The sequence below is a fragment of the Nerophis lumbriciformis genome, linkage group LG35, assembly GCF_033978685.3.
Source record: "Nerophis lumbriciformis linkage group LG35, RoL_Nlum_v2.1, whole genome shotgun sequence".
Taxonomy (NCBI): Eukaryota; Metazoa; Chordata; class Actinopteri; order Syngnathiformes; family Syngnathidae; genus Nerophis; species Nerophis lumbriciformis.
The window spans coordinates 3,797,501-3,818,004 of NC_084582.2; the positions used below are offsets into that span (position 1 = coordinate 3,797,501).

General features: G+C 39.1%; 1 protein-coding gene across 45 annotated transcripts in view; it reads left to right on the plus strand.

The window, feature by feature from the left end:
• The window catches only part of znf185 (zinc finger protein 185 with LIM domain), a 155,263-nt gene that overhangs the window by 48,080 nt on the left and 86,679 nt on the right, over positions 1 to 20,504 (plus strand). For 44 of the 45 annotated variants that reach the window (XM_072912274.1, XM_072912273.1, XM_072912275.1 and 41 more), the window contains 3 exons: positions 296 to 349; positions 7,826 to 7,879; positions 8,207 to 8,275. In XM_072912274.1, the coding sequence (XP_072768375.1) occupies positions 296 to 349; positions 7,826 to 7,879; positions 8,207 to 8,275 (177 nt within the window). The remainder of the gene's footprint in view (positions 1 to 295; positions 350 to 7,825; positions 7,880 to 8,206; positions 8,276 to 20,504) is intronic. The other variant, XM_072912282.1, reaches the window with a different exon arrangement.

Genomic DNA, 20,504 nt, shown 5'->3' on the forward strand with positions numbered 1-20,504 from the left:
GTTGTCTTTGTAGTGCATTCAACTGAATATGGGCTGAAAAGGATTTGCAAATCATTGTATTCCATTTATATTTACATCTAACACAATTTACCAACTCATATGGAAACGGGGTTTGTAATATACTGTAGCATAGCGCAACATAACCTTTTCATACATAACTCAACAAATCTTTTATTACATAACATCACAATATGACATATTTTTCTATGCAGGCCCTCTTTTCTCCCCTCTTTAAGTCATTCATCCATTTCCTCACTCCTTGCCTCTCCATCATGTCATTATCGACTTTTTGCAGCAAAAAGAAGGACCCCCTGAGCTCCCATGTGACCAGCACAGTAACCGAGTACAGGTACTTACACATACTATAAATAAGGTTGTAATGACGTAAGTTCTCTATAGTCAAAATTTTCATTATTCATCGCCTTAAATCATTTCACCATTCTTTTCTTTTTGCCTGTGATGTGTTTGCATGCACCTTCAAAAGTGGGTATTTGCACCATTGGCCACGGGCCAGATAAATCATATACTTGAACTGTATAATCTACTCATCATACAACACAATTAAATACATAATTACACAAACACCTTACATAATTGTCCATACGTTTGATATTTCTGGTTGACAAGTAAATTGCTATTTCCTCGAGAAACCCCGAGTTTGACACCTGTGGTCTAAATTGGCCTCCCATGAATACATGAAAGACTTCTTAAACTGTTGTAGGCTGTTGTTTCCATTAGCTACCCTATTTTCATGAAAACAAATTACAAATAAATAATTAAAGCTGCAAGCAGCGTTGTTCGGGCCCGCGTATTTGGCAGGTGCTAGTCCTAAGTGTCCCAATACTTTTGGCTACTTGTAGTCTGAAGTGTCCCAAGACTTTTGTCTAGTGTACCTACCTTGTCTGCATTGTGTGGGCACGTTGGTGCTTCCTGCTTTTGAGCAGCCATCTTAAAAAAACAGCACCGCAGGAGCATCAGTGCAGCGGGTCTTTGAAGGGTCATAAAATCAAAACCGGAGCAGGTATCACAACTCTTTCACCAACTTTTAATCAGAAGGGTTCAATCTCTCTCCTGTGTTAGTTTGAAGCCGAAACAACAAACGCGCTCAGAGGAGATAATGTTTGAAGAAAGGTGATGGGTTTTTACAAAAATATTGTGTTGAAGGGGGAATAGCAAACTTCCTGTATATTTTAGCTGGGGGTTGTCAGTTTGTGAAATGTAGGTCTAAGTGAGACCTACATAGAGGTTTTTGTTTCATCTCTGTCCGACCTTCCCAGTGGGAGTTACAGGCAGTTTTGTCAGATTTTTCATCCGAGGAGCAGTTTTTTGTGCGGTTTATTAAAAAATTGCTGTAGAGCACAATTTTTAGATTTGGGTTTAGGTTTTTCCATTACATCACAGTTTTAGCCAGTCCTGATGTGTGTGTTCAGTTTGGTGAGTTTTGAAGCATGTTAAGGGGGTCAAATTACAGCTGAAAGAGGCAAAAGTGACTTTTTTTAGTACTTTTTTGTCTTGAAGGGGGAATTGCCAACTTCCTGTTGATTTTAGCCCGAGGATGTACAATTATGAGAACTAGGTCTAAGTCAGACCTACATAGAGGATTTTGTTTCATGTTTTTCCGACCTTCCTAGTGGGAGTTACAGGCAGTCTAGTTTTCTTTTTTTTCTAGGGGGCGCTAGAGCGCAATTTTGAGTTTTGAGGTTTGGTTGTTTGATAAAAAGTTTTGCCGTATATTACTGATGTGTGTGTAAAATTTGGTGAGTTTTGAAGCATGTTAAGGGGGTCAAAGTAGTGCGCAAAGCTGCGGAAGAATAATAATAATAATAATAATTAAAGCTGCAAGCAGCGTTGTTCGGGCCCGCGTATTTGGCAGGTGCTAGTCCTAAGTGTCCCAATACTTTTGGCTACTTGTAGTCTGAAGTGTCCCAAGACTTTTGTCTAGTGTACCTACCTTGTCTGCATTGTGTGGGCACGTTGGTGCTTCCTGCTTTTGAGCAGCCATCTTAAAAAAACAGCACCGCAGCAGCATCAGCGCAGCGGGTCTTTGAAGGGTCATAAAATCAAAACCGGAGCAGGTATTACAAATCCCATCTATACTTTTAATCACAAGGGTTTTATCTCTCACCTGTGTTATTTTGAAGGCGAAACGACAAACGCTCTCAGAGGAGATAGATTTTGAAGGAAGGTGACCGGTTTTTACAAAAAAGTTGTGTTGGAGGGGGAATAGCAAACTTCCTGTAGATTTTTGCTGGGGGTTGTCAATTAATGAAATGTATGTCTAAGAGAGACCTACGGAGAGGTTTTTGTTTCATGTCTCTCCGACCTTCCCAGTGGGAGTTACAGGCAGTTTTGTAGTTATTTTCTTCCTAGGAGCAGTTTTTTGTCCGTTTTATTAAAAAATTGCTGTAAAGCACAATTTTTAGATTTGGGGTTAGGTTTTTTCATTAGATCACAGTTTTAGCCAGTCCTGATGTGTGTGTTCAGTTCGGTGAGTTTTGAAGCATGTTAAGGGGGTCAAATTACAGCACAAAGATGCAAAAGTGACTGTTTTTAGTACTTTTTTGTCTTGAAGAGGGAATTGCCAACTTCCTGTAGATTTTAGCCCGAAGACATACAATTATGAGAACTAGGTCTAAGTTAGACCTACATAGAGGTTTTTGTTTCATGTCTCTCCGACCTTCCTAGTGGGAGTTACAGGCAGTCTGTTTTTTTTTTTTCCTAGGGGGCGCTAGAGCGCAATTTTGATTTTTGCGGGTTTTTTTTTTTATTAAAAGACAATTTTCGCAGGTCCTGATGTGTGGGTCAAATATGGTGAGTTTTGAAGCATGTTAAGTGGGTCAAATTAGTGCTCGAAGAGGAGGTGGCGGAAGAATAAAGAAAGAATAAAGAATAATAAAACGTTACAATAACAATAGGTCCTTATGTCCCATTGCATAAGGACTCCCTGTGGGAGTCCTTTTGCAATGGGCCGTGCGGGCCCTAATAATAATAATTAAAGCTGCAAGCAGCGTTGTTCGGGCCCGCGTATTTGGCAGGTGCTAGTCCTAAGTGTCCCAATACTTTTGGCTACTTGTAGTCTGAAGTGTCCCAAGACTTTTGTCTAGTGTACCTACCTTGTCTGCATTGTGTGGGCACGTTGGTGCTTCCTGCTTTTGAGCAGCCATCTTAAAAAAACAGCACCGCAGCAGCATCAGCGCAGCGGGTCTTTGAAGGGTCATAAAATCAAAACCGGAGCAGGTATTACAAATCCCATCTATACTTTTAATCACAAGGGTTTTATCTCTCACCTGTGTTATTTTGAAGGCGAAACGACAAACGCTCTCAGAGGAGATAGATTTTGAAGGAAGGTGACCGGTTTTTACAAAAAAGTTGTGTTGGAGGGGGAATAGCAAACTTCCTGTAGATTTTTGCTGGGGGTTGTCAATTAATGAAATGTATGTCTAAGAGAGACCTACGGAGAGGTTTTTGTTTCATGTCTCTCCGACCTTCCCAGTGGGAGTTACAGGCAGTTTTGTAGTTATTTTCTTCCTAGGAGCAGTTTTTTGTCCGTTTTATTAAAAAATTGCTGTAAAGCACAATTTTTAGATTTGGGGTTAGGTTTTTTCATTAGATCACAGTTTTAGCCAGTCCTGATGTGTGTGTTCAGTTCGGTGAGTTTTGAAGCATGTTAAGGGGGTCAAATTACAGCACAAAGATGCAAAAGTGACTGTTTTTAGTACTTTTTTGTCTTGAAGAGGGAATTGCCAACTTCCTGTAGATTTTAGCCCGAAGACATACAATTATGAGAACTAGGTCTAAGTTAGACCTACATAGAGGTTTTTGTTTCATGTCTCTCCGACCTTCCTAGTGGGAGTTACAGGCAGTCTGTTTTTTTTTTTTCCTAGGGGGCGCTAGAGCGCAATTTTGATTTTTGCGGGTTTTTTTTTTTTATTAAAAGACAATTTTCGCAGGTCCTGATGTGTGGGTCAAATATGGTGAGTTTTGAAGCATGTTAAGTGGGTCAAATTAGTGCTCGAAGAGGAGGTGGCGGAAGAATAAAGAAAGAATAAAGAATAATAAAACGTTACAATAACAATAGGTCCTTATGTCCCATTGCATAAGGACTCCCTGTGGGAGTCCTTTTGCAATGGGCCGTGCGGGCCCTAATAATAATAAAACCTTAGAAATTCAATAGGTCCTTATGTCCCATTGCATAAGGACTCCCTGTGGGAGTCCTTATGCAATGGGCCATGGCGGGCCCTAATAAGCACCATCGTATCACAGTATTTCTTACAGTTTATGGCAGATATATACAGTAATGACTTTACTGCCAGGTCAAGTTTGGCCTGTCTTTAATGAAAAAACAGTATTGATCCGAATGGTGACACACACCTTTTATTTTTCAAACCAAAATCAAAGACAAATCCAATTTTTAAATCATGATTTTAGTATGAGTATATTAACAGCTGGAATATTAGAATTAAAGGTGATAACTGCCGTCTTAGCTGCTTGACAGTTTGATGACTGTGCTTTTTTTTTTTGAGATTCAAGATTGTTTATTGTTATATGCAGTTAAACAGACAGTTTGCCATACAATGAAAATCTTACTTTGCTAGTCCACCCTTCAACAAGTTACACGGTACTTAGCACAAATAAAAATAAAAGTGTATATACAAGGCACAGTAAGTAACATTACATTAGTGCACATTCTGATTGACAGTCAACAGTGTAAATATGGAGGTGACATTGGGTCACAGCAGCAGTTAAAGTGCATACTTGCCAACCCTCCCGGATTTTCCGGGAGACTCCCGAAATTCAGCGCTTCTCCCGAAGACCTCCCGGGACAAATTTTCTCCCGAAAATCTCCCGAAATTCAGGCGGACCTGAGTGACGTGTCGACAGCCTGTTTTCACGTCCGCTTTCCCACAATATAAACAGCCTGCCTGCCCAATCACGTTATAACTGTAGAATGATGGAGGGCGAGTTCTTGGTTTCTTATGTGGGTTTATTGTTAGGCAGTTTCATTAACGTCCTCCCAGCGCGGCAACAACACACAACAACAGCAGTCACGTTTTCGTCTACCGTAAAGCAATTCGTCTGCCGTAAACAGCAATGTTGTGACACTCTTAAACAGGGCAATACTGCCATCTACATGCGACATTAACATCTAGGGCTTTTAGAGAGTGCAGTGCACAACTGCGCACACAACAAGGAGACGAAGCAGAATGCATCATCAGAGAGGGTGTTCAGCATGGTTAGAAAAATAGTGACAGAGAATAGAACAAGGATGGACAATTCAACCCTTAACTCAACAATGAGTAAATGAGTGTTATGTGTGTGTATATGTGTAAATAAATGAACACTGAAATTCAAGTATTTCTCTTATTTATATATATATATATATATATAGCTAGAATTCACTGAAAGTCAAGTATTTCTTATAAATATATATATATATATATATATATGTATGTGTGGGGGAAAAAAAATCACAAGACTATTTCATCTCTACAGGCCTGTTTCATGAGGGGGGTACCCTCAATCGTCAGGAGATTTTAATGGGAGCATTCGCATACCATGGTTTATATAGGGCACAGAGTGGGTGGGTACAGGCTGGCCTAGGGGCGTGGTGATTGGCTCATGTGTTACCTAGGAGGTGTTTCCGTCTATGGCGGCATGTTGTTACAATTTCGCTGCGCTTGTTGAGGGATGACAGGTCTGGACGGTAGATAATAAACAGTTTCTCTTTCAAGCATAGGTTGCATCTTTTATTACCACTATTGTAAGGTGTGCTGGATGCAAGAATTTGCCATGTTATTGAATATTCAACATTATTGTCTTTGACTTTGTGGTTTGAGATGATTTGTCGTATATACGATAAATCATCTCAAACCACAACAAAACAATTGCAAATGAGCCGTCGGCCCCCAGACAGAGCGACCCCAAAACCAACAAAGGCTGCAACTGTCGCAAGAAACCTGATTGCCCTCTCAACGGGGGGTGCTTACAAACATCAGTTGTCTACCAATCTAAGGTAACACGCAAGGACATTAACACATACGACACATATGTAGGATTAACCGAGGGAGAGTTTAAAACCAGATGGAACAATCACAAGGCTTCTTTCAGGAACCAAAACCTGCGGAATACCACAGAACTCAGCAAACACATTTGGGACCTCAAAGACAATAATGTTGAATATTCAATAACATGGCAAATTCTTGCATCCAGCACACCTTACAATAGTGGTAATAAAAGATGCAACCTATGCTTGAAAGAGAAACTGTTTATCATATACCGTCCAGACCTGTCATCCCTCAACAAGCGCAGCGAAATTGTATCAGCATGCCGCCACAGACGGAAACACCTCCTAGGTAACACATGAGCCAATCACCACGCCCCTACACCAGCCTGTACCCACCCACTCTGTGCCCTATATAAACCATGGTATGTGAATGCTCCCATTAAAATCTCCTGATGATTGAGGGAACCCCCTCATGAAACAGGCCTGTAGAGATGAAATAGTCTTGTGATTTTTTTCCCCACACATACATATATATATATATATATATATATATATATATATATATATATATATATATATATATATATATATATATATATATGAAATACTTGACTTGGTGAATTCTAGCTGTAAATATACTCCTCCCCTCTTAACCACGCCCCAACCACAGTTTGGTGGTGGTCATGGTAGCTGTCTTTTATTCAAAAAGATAAAAGTAAAACGGGGAGAGGGGGGGAGCTAGCATTCCCAAATTAGCATTCACAAGCCTGATGGCCTGTGGGTAGAAACTGTTTGTCAGTCTCGTAGTCCTGGATTTCAGGCTCCTGTATCGTCTGCCTGATGGTAGGAGGCTGAAGAGACTGTGCTGGGGGTGTGTACTGTCCTTTATGATGTTGTGTGCTCTCCTGGTGGCCCTGGTAGAGTACATGTCCTGTAGTGAGGGGAAGGCTGCTCCTGATATGTACAGAGCAGTTTTAATCACTCGCTGGAGTGCCTTCCTGTCCTTAGCAGTGCAGTTTCCATACCAGACCGTGATTGAGCTGGTAAGGACACTCTCAGCCGTACTTCTATAGAAGTTGCTGAGAATTTTGGGTGGCATGCCAAATTTTCTCAGCCTTCTTAAGGAAGTACAGTCGCTGCTGGGCTTTCTTTATTGTTTGTTGGGTGTTGTGATCCCAGGTGAGGTCCTCGCTGATGTGGGTCCCTAGGAATTTAAAGGTTTTCACCCTGTCCACCTTTGTCCCCCCTATGTACAGAGAGGTGTGTACTGTGCACTCCTTCTCCGTGGGTCAATAATCATCTCCTTGGTCTTGTCTGTGTTCAAGGAGAGATTATTTTTCTGACACCAGGCCACCAGTTCCGCTCCCTTCTGTACGCTGCCTCAGCTCCCCCGGTGATCAGTCCGACGACTGTAGTATCAACTGCCAACTTGATGATACTGGTGTTGTTCTGGGAGGCCACACAGTCGTGTGTGAAGAGGGTGTACAATAGGGGGCTCAGCACGCAGCCTTGGGGGGTCCCTATGCTTAGAACCTTTGTGCCCGATGTCTGGTTGCCGACTCTGACTGACTGGGGCCGGTTTGTGAGAAAGTTCAGGACCCAGTCACAGAGAGCCGTTGTCAGACCAGCAGTGAGGAGTTTAGCAGTGAGTTTTTGTGGGATGACCGTGTTAAAAGCAACATTAACATGATATCATGAGTTTTTATAATATAACACCACATGATAATAACATAACTTTCTATTCAGGGCACGTGTTCTCCCCTCTTTAAGTCATTTCCTCGCTCCTTACTTCTCCATCTTGTCATTATCCTCTTTTTGTAGCAAGGAGAAGGATCCCCTGAGCTCCTATGGGACCACCACAGTAACGGAGTACAGGTACTTACACTTACTATAAATAGGCAGTTTGATCTGCTGACAGCACTTTGTAACATAAGATACCACCAAGCATAGCATAACAAATCAAAACTGAGTATAACATACAACAGGATACATAAACAGATGTAAAGTAAGTCATGGCTGCAGTTTTTTGTCACCATACTTTCACTTCATTCCATTCGAACCATTATTTTCTTAAGGAATGTCACCTTTCCTGCCTCCTCACTTCCTGGATCAGAACAATCTGCTGTTTGCTCTCCTTATCTTGTCAGAGTTATTTTTATGCCACACCTCCCTTACCCTCCTCTTATGTCTCCACATCTGCAGTCGAGAAGATCCTGCCCTGCCTGCTCCCCCAAGTCCTAAACCTTGGAGTAAAGAAGTGACATTCGAAAGGTAGAGAAGGAGACTCAAATCTAACGTCAGAATGATGCTTCTAATCTAATCTTACGCATGTTTTTGTTCACTTCTTGTGCTCAATTTGTAGCACAAATTAAATATGTAAAGAAAGAGTGAGGTTATTTTGAATAATTAGTTAAATAAATTGTGATTCACATAATTAGTAAATTAATTGTCTCATTTTTCGATAAGGTTCAAGATGTATGTCAGGATTCTTCTTCTTTGCAATTTGTAAACACTTTTGAGTTTGAACCGTTTCTTAAACTGGATCATATTAGTATCTTGTTTGGCTTCTTTGCCTAATGCATTCCATAATTTAATTCCAAATACTGATTATACTAAAGGTTTTAAGTGTCGTACGTGCATACAAATGTTGTAAGCTCCTGTGGCAAATTTCACTCCAAAATTAACTCTGATTGGACTTTCATTTAATTTGTTTTTTGTCATTTATTTATTTATTTCAGGCAATGCCATAAAAAAGTACAAAGTTGACAACACATAATAATATAAATTAAAGCTGCAAGCAGCGTTGTTCGGGCCCGCGTATTTGGCAGGTGCTAGTCCTAAGTGTCCCAATACTTTTGTCTATTTTTAGTCTGAAGTGTCCCAAGACTTTTGTCTAGTGTACCTACCTTGTCTGCATTGTGTGGGCACGTTGGTGCTTCCTGCTTTTGAGCAGCCATCTTAAAAAAACAGCACCGCAGGAGCATCAGTGCAGCGGGTCTTTGAAGGGTCATAAAATCAAAACCGGAGCAGGTATTAAAAATCCCATCTATACTTTTAATCACAAGGGTTTTATCTCTCACCTGTGTTAGTTTGAAGGCGAAACGACAAACGCGCTCAGAGGAGATAGATTTTGAAGGAAGGTGACCGGTTTTTCCAAAAATTTTATTTTGAAGGGGGAATAGCAAACTTCCTGTTGATTTTTGCTGGTGGTTGTCAATTTATGAAAAGTAGGTCAAAGTGAGACCTACGGAGAGTTTTTCGTTTCATGTCTCTCCGACCTTCCCAGTGGGAGTTACAGGCAGTTTTGTATTTTTTTTCATCCGAGGAGCAGTTTTTTGTGCGTTGTATTAAAAAATTGCTGTAGAGCACAATTTTTAGATTTGGGGTTAGGTTTTTTCATTAGATCACAGTTTTAGCCAGTCCTGATGTGTGTGTTCAGTTCGGTGAGTTTTGAAGCATGTTAAGGGGGTCAAATTACAGCTCAAAGAGGCAAAAGTGACTGTTTTTAGTACTTTTTTGTCTTGAAGGGGGAATTGCCAACTTCCTGTTGATTTTAGCCCGAGAATGTACCATTATGAAAGTTAGGTCTGAGTCAGACCTACATAGAGGATTTTGTTTCATGTTTTTCCGACCTTCCTAGTGGGAGTTACAGGCAGTCTAGTTTTTTTTTTTCCTAGGGGGCGCTAGAGCGCAATTTTGATTTTTGCAGTTTGGTTTTTTTATTAAAAGACAATTTTCGCAGGTCCTGATGTGTGGGTCAAATATGGTGAGTTTTGAAGCATGTTAAGTGGGTCAAATTAGTGCTCGAAGAGGCGGCGGAAGAATAAAGAAAGAATAATAATAAAACGGACGAATAACAATAGGTCCTTATGTCCCATTGCATAAGGACTCCCTGTGGGAATCCTTATGCAATGGGCCATGGCGGGCCCTAATTAATATAGTGCAAAAGGTAATGTATAGTATGTAATGCATGATTGTCCAATTTTGCCTGAAAGGGAGTGGGAAGAAGATAATTTATTTAATCCCACCCCCAGTTCTCCATTCAGTGATTATTCACATGAGTTTCACTCTTACTTTGTTCAAGGATTATAATACAGATGTTGTGTCATAGTGGCATTACCACAGGTAACAATAATTATTACACTGTAACAATCATTTGTATCAACAATGTAGGAAGAATGAATATACCAACAATGGTAATAGACAACATAGCAATAATGGTAAGGAAACATTGAGCACATGTTAACACTTTGAGACAGAGTACGGCAGCAGGTCAAATTAAAGACCCTCATCTCTATATTTGAACCAGACCCCATGTTTGTGTTGCAAGTCCAGTTTGTTCCATAGTTTTACTCCGCATACAGACACAAACAAACATTTACGAGTGGTTTGAGCTCTCGGCAATAAGAAATATCCAAAGCCTCTCAAGTTACTTTAGATAAAACAGGTACCAGGTTTTGAGCAAATAAATTTAAAACATGTTCCTTGATGACATTTTGACAATGAAGTTGCATTTGTGTCCAAATATTGTGGCCTTTTTTTTAAATAATCAAAGCAAATAATAATCTATGAATAATCAGGATAAATCTAAATTTGAAAGTGTGATTAATCTGTATAAAAAATAATCAATTGATAGCAGTAAACATAACATAATATAACATAAGACAACATAACTTAACTGATTATGTCCTTGCAGTGGAGATAAAGTAATCTTCTGTACTTGTCCAGTTCCTTAATGTCTTTAACAACAAGTACCGTATTTTTCGGACTATAAATCGCAGTTTTTTTCATAGTTTGGCCGGGGGTGCGACTTATACTCAGGAGCGACTTATGTGTGAAATTATTAACACATTACCGTAAAATATCAAATAATATTAATTAGCACATTCACGTAAGAGACTAGACGTATAAGATTTCATGGGATTTAGGAGTGACAGATTGTTTGGTAAACGTATAGCATGTTCTATATGTTATAGTTATTTGAATGACTCTTACCATAATATGTTACGTTAACATACCAGTTGGTTATTTATGCCTCATATAACGTACACTTATTCAGCCTGTTGTTCACTATTCTTTATTTATTTTAAATTGCCTTTCAAATGTCTATTCTTGGTGTTGGCTTTTATCAAATAAATTTCCCCCAAAAATGCGACTTATATATGTTTTTTTCCTTCTTTATTATGCATTGTCGCCCGGTGCGATTTATACTCCGGGGCAACTAATACTCCGAAAAATACGGTAATTAAAATAATCCAAGCGAGTAATAATCTATGAATAATCAGGATTAATCTAAATTTGAAAGTGTGATTAATCTGTATAAAAAAATAATCAATTGACACCAGTAAACATAACATAATATAACATAAGACAACATAACTTAACTGATTATGTTCTTGCAGTGGAGATAAAGTAATATTCTCTATTTGTCCAGTTCCTTAATGTCTTTAACAAGAAGTACTGTATTTTTCGGACTATAAATCGCAGTTTTTTTCATAGTTTGGCCGCGACTTATGTGTGAAATTATTAACACATTAGCGTAAAATATCAAATAATATTATTTATCTCATTCACGTAAGAGACTAGACGTATAAGATTTCATGGGATTTAGCGATTAGGAGTGACAGATTGTTTGGTAAACGTATAGCATGTTCTATATGTTATAGTTATTTGAATGACTCTTACCATAATATGTTACGTTAACATACCAGTTGGTTATTTATGCCTCATATAACGTACACTTATTCAGCCTGTTGTTCACTATTCTTTATTTATTTTAAATTGCCTTTCAAATGTCTATTCTTGGTGTTGGCTTTTATCAAATGAATTTCCCCAAAAAATCCGACTTATAGATGTTTTTTTCCTTCTTTATTAAGCATTTTCGGCCGGTGCGATTTATACTCCGGAGCGATTTATACTCCGAAAAATACGGTAATTAAAATAATCCAAGCGAGTAATAATCTATGAATAATCAGGATTAATCTAAATTTGAAAGTGTGATTAATCTGTATAAAAAAATAATCAATTGACAGCAGTAAACATAACATAATATAACATAAGACAACATAACTTAACTGATTATGTTCTTGCAGTGGAGATAAAGTAATCTTCTGTATTTGTCCAGTTCCTTAATGTCTTTAACAACAAGTACCTTATTTTTCGGACTATAAGTCGCAGTTTTCTTCATAGTTTGGCCGCGACTTATGTGTGAAATTATTAACACATTAGCGTAAAATATCAAATAATATTATTTAGCTCATTCACGTAAGAGACTAGACGTATAAGATTTCATGGGATTTAGCGATTAGGAGTGACAGATTGTTTGGTAAACGTATAGCATGTTCTATATGTTATAGTTATTTGAATGACTCTTACCATAATATGTTACGTTAACATACCAGTTGGTTATTTATGCCTCATATAACGTACACTTATTCAGCCTGTTGTTCACTATTCTTTATTTATTTTAAATTGCCTTTCAAATGTCTATTCTTGGTGTTGGCTTTTATCAAATAAATTTCCCCCAAAAATGCGACTTATATATGTTTTTTTCCTTCTTTATTATGCATTTTCGCCCGGTGCGACTTATACTCCGGAGCGACTAATACTCCGAAAAATACGATAATTCAAATAATCCAAGCGAGTAATAATCTATGAATAATCAGGACTAATCTAAATTTGAAAGTGTGATTAATCTGTATAAAAAATAATCAATTGACAGCAGTAAACATAACATAATATAACATAAGACAACATAACTTAACTGATTATGTTCTTGCAGTGGAGATAAAGTCATCTTCTGTATTTGTCCAGTTCCTTAATGTCTTTAACAACAAGTACTGTATTTTTCGGACTATAAGTCGCAGTTTTTTTCATAGTTTGGCCGCGACTTATGTGTGAAATTATTAACACATTAGCGTAAAATATCAAATAATATTATATAGCTCATTCACGTAAGAGACTAGACGTATAAGATTTCATGGGATTTAGCGATTAGGAGTGACAGATTGTTTGGTAAACGTATAGCATGTTCTATATGTTATAGTTATTTGAATGACTCTTACCATAATATGTTACGTTAACATACCAGTTGGTTATTTATGCCTCATATAACGTACACTTATTCAGCCTGTTGTTCACTATTCTTTATTTATTTTAAATTGCCTTTCAAATGTCTATTCTTGGTGTTGGCTTTTATCAAATACATTTCCCCAAAAAATGCGACTTATATATGTTTTTTTCCTTCTTTATTATGCATTTTCGCCCGGTGCGACTTATTCTTCGGAGCGACTAATACTCCGAAAAATACGATAATTCAAATAATCCAAGCGAGTAATAATCTATGAATAATCAGGACTAATCTAAATTTGAAAGTGTGATTAATCTGTATAAAAAATAATCAATTGACACCAGTAAACATAACATAATATAACATAAGACAACATAACTTAACTGATTATGTTCGTGCAGTGGAGATAAAGTAATCTTCTGTATTTGTCCAGTTCCTTAATGTCTTTAACAACAAGTACCGTATTTTTCGGACTATAAATCGCAGTTTTTTTCATAGTTTGGCCGGGGGTGCGACTTATACTCAGGAGCGACTTATGTGTGAAATTATTAACACATTACCGTAAAATATCAAATAATATTAATTAGCACATTCACGTAAGAGACTAGACGTATAAGATTTCATGGGATTTAGCGATTAGGAGTGACAGATTGTTTGGTAAACGTATAGCATGTTCTATATGTTATAGTTATTTGAATGACTCTTACCGTAATATGTTACGTTAACATACCAGTTGGTTATTTATGCCTCATATAACGTACACTTATTCAGCCTGTTGTTCACTATTCTTTATTTATTTTAAATTGCCTTTCAAATGTCTATTCTTGGTGTTGGGTTTTATCAAATAAATTTCCCCCAAAAATGCGACTTATATATGTTTTTTTCCTTCTTTATTATGCATTTTCGCCCGGTGCGACTTATACTCCGGAGCGACTAATACTCCGAAAAATACGATAATTCAAATAATCCAAGCGAGTAATAATCTATGAATAATCAGGATTAATCTAAATTTGAAAGTGTGATTAATCTGTATAAAAAAATAATCAATTGACAGCAGTAAACATAACATAATATAACATAAGACAACATAACTTAACTGATTATGTTCTTGCAGTGGAGATAAAGTAATCGTCTGTATTTGTCCAGTTCCTTAATGTCTTTAACAACAAGTACCTTATTTTTCGGACTATAAGTTGCAGTTTTCTTCATAGTTTGGCCGCGACTTATGTGTGAAATTATTAACACATTAGCGTAAAATATCAAATAATATTATTTAGCTCATTCACGTAAGAGACTAGACGTATAAGATTTCATGGGATTTAGGAGTGACAGATTGTTTGGTAAACGTATAGCATGTTCTATATGTTATAGTTATTTGAATGACTCTTACCATAATATGTTACGTTAACATACCAGTTGGTTATTTATGCCTCATATAACGTACACTTATTCAGCCTGTTGTTCACTATTCTTTATTTATTTTAAATTACCTTTCAAATGTCTATTCTTGGTGTTGGGTTTTATCAAATAAATTCCCCCCAAAATGCGATTTATTCTCCAGTGTGACTTATACATGTTTTTTTCCTTCTTTATTATGCATTTTCGGCCGGTGCGATTTATACTCCGGAGCGATTTATACTCCGAAAAATACGGTAATTAAAATAATCCAAGCGAGTAATAATCCATGAATAATCAGGATTAATCTAAATTTGAAAGTGTGATTAATATGTATGAAAAATAATCAATTGACAGCAGTAAACATAACATAATATAACATAAGACAACATAACTTAACTGATTATGTTCTTGCAGTGGAGTTAAAGTAATCTTCTGTATTTGTCCAGTTCCTTAATGTCTTTAACAACAGGTACTTTCACTTCTTCCTGTCCTACATTTTAAACTTTATGTAGATTTTACAGTTGGCACTTCAAGGCCCCTGAATTTTCCCCTGCTTCCTCAACTAGTGTGCCTTTTTGGCGATGTCAGCATTGTGTTTTGTCAGATACTCATTGATGTAGACCATGAGTGTCAAACTCTGGCCTGCGGGCCAAATTTGGCCTGCCGTGTAATTTCACTTGGCCCGTGAGGCGATATCAAATTAACACTAGTAGCGTCCAGGTGTTGTGCCGGATAATGCACCCCTGGCGTATAATGCCGAAATCCGTGCCGCAGTCTGCAGGTGTACTTAATGTTGTGGCCCAGCAGTGACTGCAGCACGGATTTCATATTTCATTCATTCACAACTCCTCCAACACGAACATTATTGTTTTTGCACTTTTGGCTTCTTATTAAATAACTTTTTTAAATAGATTCAATCTTGCACGTGGAAACTTTTAAGTGTGGGCTTTAGTTGATATAACACCCCCGTCAGGGGGTGCATTCTACGCCGGGGGTGCATTATCCAGCACAACACCTAGTGCTGCAAAGGGTTCTGGGTATTTGTTCTGTTGTGTTTATGTTGTGTTACTGTGCGGATGTTTTCCCAAAATGTGTTTGTCATTCTTGTTTGGTGTGGATTCATAGTGTGGCGTATACTCAGTGGCCTAGTGGTTAGAGTGTCCGTCCTGAGATCGGTAGGTTGGGAGTTCAAATCCCGGCCGAGTCATACCAAAGACTTTAAAAATGGGACCCATTACCTCCCTGCTTGGCACTCAGCATCAAGGGTTGGAATTGGGGGTTAAATCACCAAAAATGATTCCCGGGCGCAGCCACCGCTGCTGCCCACTGCTCCCCTCACCTCCCAGGGGGTGATCAAGGGTGATGGGTCAAATGCAGAGAATAATTTCGCCACACCTAGTGTGTGTGTGACAAATCATTGGTACTTTAACTTGAACTTTATATTTCTAACAATGTTAAAGTTGCTTATAGGGTCACTCTCAGTGTAAACTGTATCGCTGTTGATGGAAGTATGCGTTGCATTTACGTGTGTGTGCGTACAGGAGCCGCTCATATCTTGTGACTAGGCGGACACGTTGTTAGAAAGGATGAAAAGCGTACGTGACGATAGCTCATAGAGGACGTTAAAAGCAGTGCCTGTAAGGCACGCCCCCAAGACTGTGGAATACGAGATATAATGACTGATGAACACCTTTGTTCGATAATGAAGGTTGCCTCAGCTCAAAGCCTGAGCCCCGACATTAATGAACTAGCATCCAAGAAAAGATGTCAGGTATCTGGCTTGGGCACATCAGATTAGATCAGTGTGTTGCAAACTGAGCAGTTTAAAGTCCTGAATGGTTGGTTTATTCATTATTTTATTTTCAAATTTATTAGCCTGTGGAAAAAGTTAATGTTGATATTTACCTCAGAACGCTGCAAATAGAAAAGAGGCATTCAATTTTTATTTAAATTGTATTTGATATGCCATTGATATTTTTTAATTATTGTTATTTGAAACTGGATTTTGCATGTCACTATAAAGTTATATAAGCCTTGCTTGTTCAATATTCAATGCAAAACTTGTTTTGGTCCCTATTAAAAGGTTGATTTGTTCAACCTTGGCCCGCGGCTTTGTTCAGTTTAAAATTTTGGCCCACTCTGTATTTGAGTTTGACACACCTGATGTAGACGTTTGTTCCCTTCAGTTTGACTTGCTGCGTCAACAAAGCCATTTTGTTGGTGGACTAATGATGATGACATGTGTGGCCTTATTCCTGCCAGACATTGGAATGCATGTTTCGATGTTGTTAACACATTCATCCCCTTTGACCTCAGAATGTTGTCCATCTGTTGCACTGTTGAAGTAGCAGCATCTTGTTCTTATCCTCTGTTATCAGCTGCTTTCCCATTAGGCATGCGTGTTATCTAAAGGCCAGTCATAATCACATTGTTCAAGCGTACAGACTCTTGTACTTCCTGAATATGACACATCTTTTGATTTCTGATTCTTTTCATTATTTTGCTTCTTTAATATATTCACTTCCTCCTCTAGTCCAATCACCTTTTCTTCCAGTCCATCCATTTGTTTACGCAGTATTGCAGTATCCTCACCAAGTGTTGCAGAATCCTTCCTCGCTTCCTTAATATTTTACAAGTATTTCATGTCCTTGTGCTGTCTATCAAGCCTAGCAGACACTTTAGTCTGGCTGGCTCCCATATTATGCAACATCCGTATTCCTTCTTGAAGGCTACCTGACTATGGACTCTCTTCCACACCCTCTTCCCCTGCATTTGTTGGGGTAGAAGCCTTTTTTTTCCCCATATATTTTAGGTTTTGACGGCTTTGAAGCTTGAAGGTTAGAAGTGATGAGCTTGTCTTGCTGGACATCGACAGTAGCCATAATTAATCTTTTTCAAGGAGTTAGTTTCTCCCACCTGACGATGTTCAAGCACAGTAGTATCCGCAAACAGATCTGGAATTGTGGTCGAAATTAGGGATGTCCGATAATGACTTTTTGCCGATATTCCGATATTGTCCAACTCTTTAATTACCAATACCGATATCAACCGATACCGATATCAACCGATATATACAGTCGTGGAATTAACACATTATTATGCCTAATTTGGACAACCAGGTATGGTGAAGATAAGGTACTTTTAATTTTTTTTTTATAAATTATGATAAATAAATTAAAAACAATTTCTAGGCGCAGTCAAGGCGTTGAGGGGATCCGGTTTGGTGGCTGCAGGATTAGGTCTCTGCTTTTTGCAGATGATTTGGTCCTGATGGCTTCATCTGGCCAGGATCTTCAGCTCTCACTGGATCGGTTCGCAGCTGAGTGTGAAGCGACTGGGATGAGAATCAGCACCTCCAAGTCCGAGTCCATGGTTCTCGCCCGGAAAAGGGTGGAGTGCCATCTCCGGGTTGGGGAGGAGATCTTGCCCCAAGTGGAGGAGTTCAAGTACCTCGGAGTCTTGTTCACGAGTGAGGGAAGAGTGAATCGTGAGATCGACAGGCGGATCGGTGCGGCGTCTTCAGTAATGCGGACGCTGTATCGATCCGTTGTGGTGAAGAAGGAGCTGAGCCGGAAGGCAAAGCTCTCAATTTACCGGTCGATCTACGTTCCCATCCTCACCTATGGTCATGAGCTTTGGGTTATGACCGAAAGGACAAGATCACGGGTACAAGCGGCCGAAATGAGTTTCCTCCGCCGGGTGGCGGGGCTCTCCCTTAGAGATAGGGTGAGAAGCTCTGTCATCCGGGGGGAGCTCAAAGTAAAGCCGCTGCTCCTCCGCATCGAGAGGAGCCAGATGAGGTGGTTCGGGCATCTGGTCAGGATGCCACCCGAGCGCCTCCCTAAGGAGGTGTTTAGGGCATGTCCGACCGGTAGGAGGCCACGGGGAAGACCCAGGACACGTTGGGAAGACTATGTCTCCCGGCTGGCCTGGGAACGCCTCGGGATCCCCCGGGAGGAGCTGGACGAAGTGGCTGGGGAGAGGGAAGTCTGGGTTTCCCTGCTTAGGCTGCTGCCCCCGCGACCCGACCTCGGATAAGCGGAAGAAGATGGATGGATGGATGGATTTTCTTGAATAAAAAAGAAAGTAAAACAATATAAAAACAGTTACCGTATTTTCCGCACTATAAGCCGCCCCGGGTTATTAGCCGCACCTTCAATGAATGGCATATTTCAAAACTTTGTCCACCTATAAGCCGCCCCGGGTTATAAGCCGCGCCTACGCTGCGCTAAAGGGAATGTCAAAAAAACAGTCAGATAGGTCAGTCAAACTTTAATAATATATTACAAACCAGCGTTCTAACAACTCTGTTCACCCCCAAAATGTAATGTGCAAATGTGCAATCACAAAAATAGTAACACTCAAATTAGTGCAGAGCAATCGCAACATCAATAACTCAACGTTGCTCGAACGTTAATGTCACACAACACACAAAATAAACATTTAAAGCCCACTTTCTGAAGTTATTCCTCATCCATAAATCCCTCGAATTCTTCTTCAGTGTCTGAATTAAAAAGTTGGGCGAAAACGGCATCCAAAATGGCCGGCTCCGTCTCGTCGAAGTCATTAGAGTCAATGTTGCTGTTGTTGTTGTCCAGCAGTTCCATGAATCCTGCCTTCCGGAAAGCTCGGACCACAGTTGAGACCGATATATCCGCCCAGGCATTTACAATCCACTGGCAGATGTTGGCGTATGTCGTCCGGCGCTGTCTCCCTGTCTTAGTGGCGCAGGTCATCTTGTTGCTTCCTCTACCTACGCACCATTGATTCATTTATGTTCAATTCTCTTGCTGCTGCTCTATTTCCGTGTTCTACTGCGTGACTTATTGCCTTGAGTTTGAATTCTGCGTTGTACGCGTGTCTCTTAATAGGAGCCATTTTGTGGTCTTTACAGATGTAAACACACAAATGAAATGAAACGTAATATCCGCGCGCTTCTTCTTCTTCTACGGGGGCGGGTGGTTGCTTACCGTAGAAGAAGAAGCGCTTCCTCTTCTACGGGGAAAAAAGATGGCGGCTGTTTACCGGAGTTGCGAGACCTAAACTTTATGAAAATGAATATTAATATTAATCCATATATAAGGCGCACCGGGTTATAAGCCGCACTGTCAGTTTTTGAGAAAATGTGTGGTTTTTAGGCGCGGCTTATAGTGCGGAAAATACGGTACATTGAAACTAGTAATTAATGAAAATGAGTAAAATTAACTGTTAAAGGTTAGTACTATTAGTGGACCAGCAGCACGCACAATCATGTGTGCTTACGGACTGTATCCCTTGCAGACTGTATTGATATATATTGATATATAATGTAGGAACCAGAATATTAATAACAGAAAGAAACAACCCTTTTGTGTGAATGGGGGAGGGAGGTTTTTTGGGTTGGTGTACTAATTGTAAGTGTATTTTGTGTTTTTTATGTTGATTTAATTAAAAAAACCAAAAAAACCCCGATACCGATAGTAAAAAAAAAACGATACCGATAATTTCCGATATTACATTTTAACCGATATTATCGGACATCTCTAGTCGAAATATGTGGTCCGGAGGAGTACATAAATAGTTCAAGTACCTCGGATCAATACAGAGCTCTTTCAGTCACCGTCCTTTCTCACATGAAGTGACATCACAAAATAACATGCTCCTACCTGTGGCGTTTTGCTATGTTTTAAAAGACATGTGCGACTACTTTTTATGGCCATTTTTGTAGCTGTCCTGCAGTGCATTTACAATGCAAACCATTTTTATTCATCATGGAAGAGGCTGGCACTAACTGCAAACATGCGTTCCAGAGTCTAGACGCAAGAAAATGCATATTGCAAGAATTTTTTTTCATATAGGAGATATGTTAATATTATATCTTCTATATATAAAAAGAAATGTCATTAAAAACACTTCAGCACACACCAAAACGCATTTTATTCAGCCCCTTAAATCATCGAGCTGCTGAACAATTATAAAATGATATTGCTGAATAGACGGTATGTCTGATATTTCCATTTTTGACAGTCAATATGGTGACAAGCATACATAGGC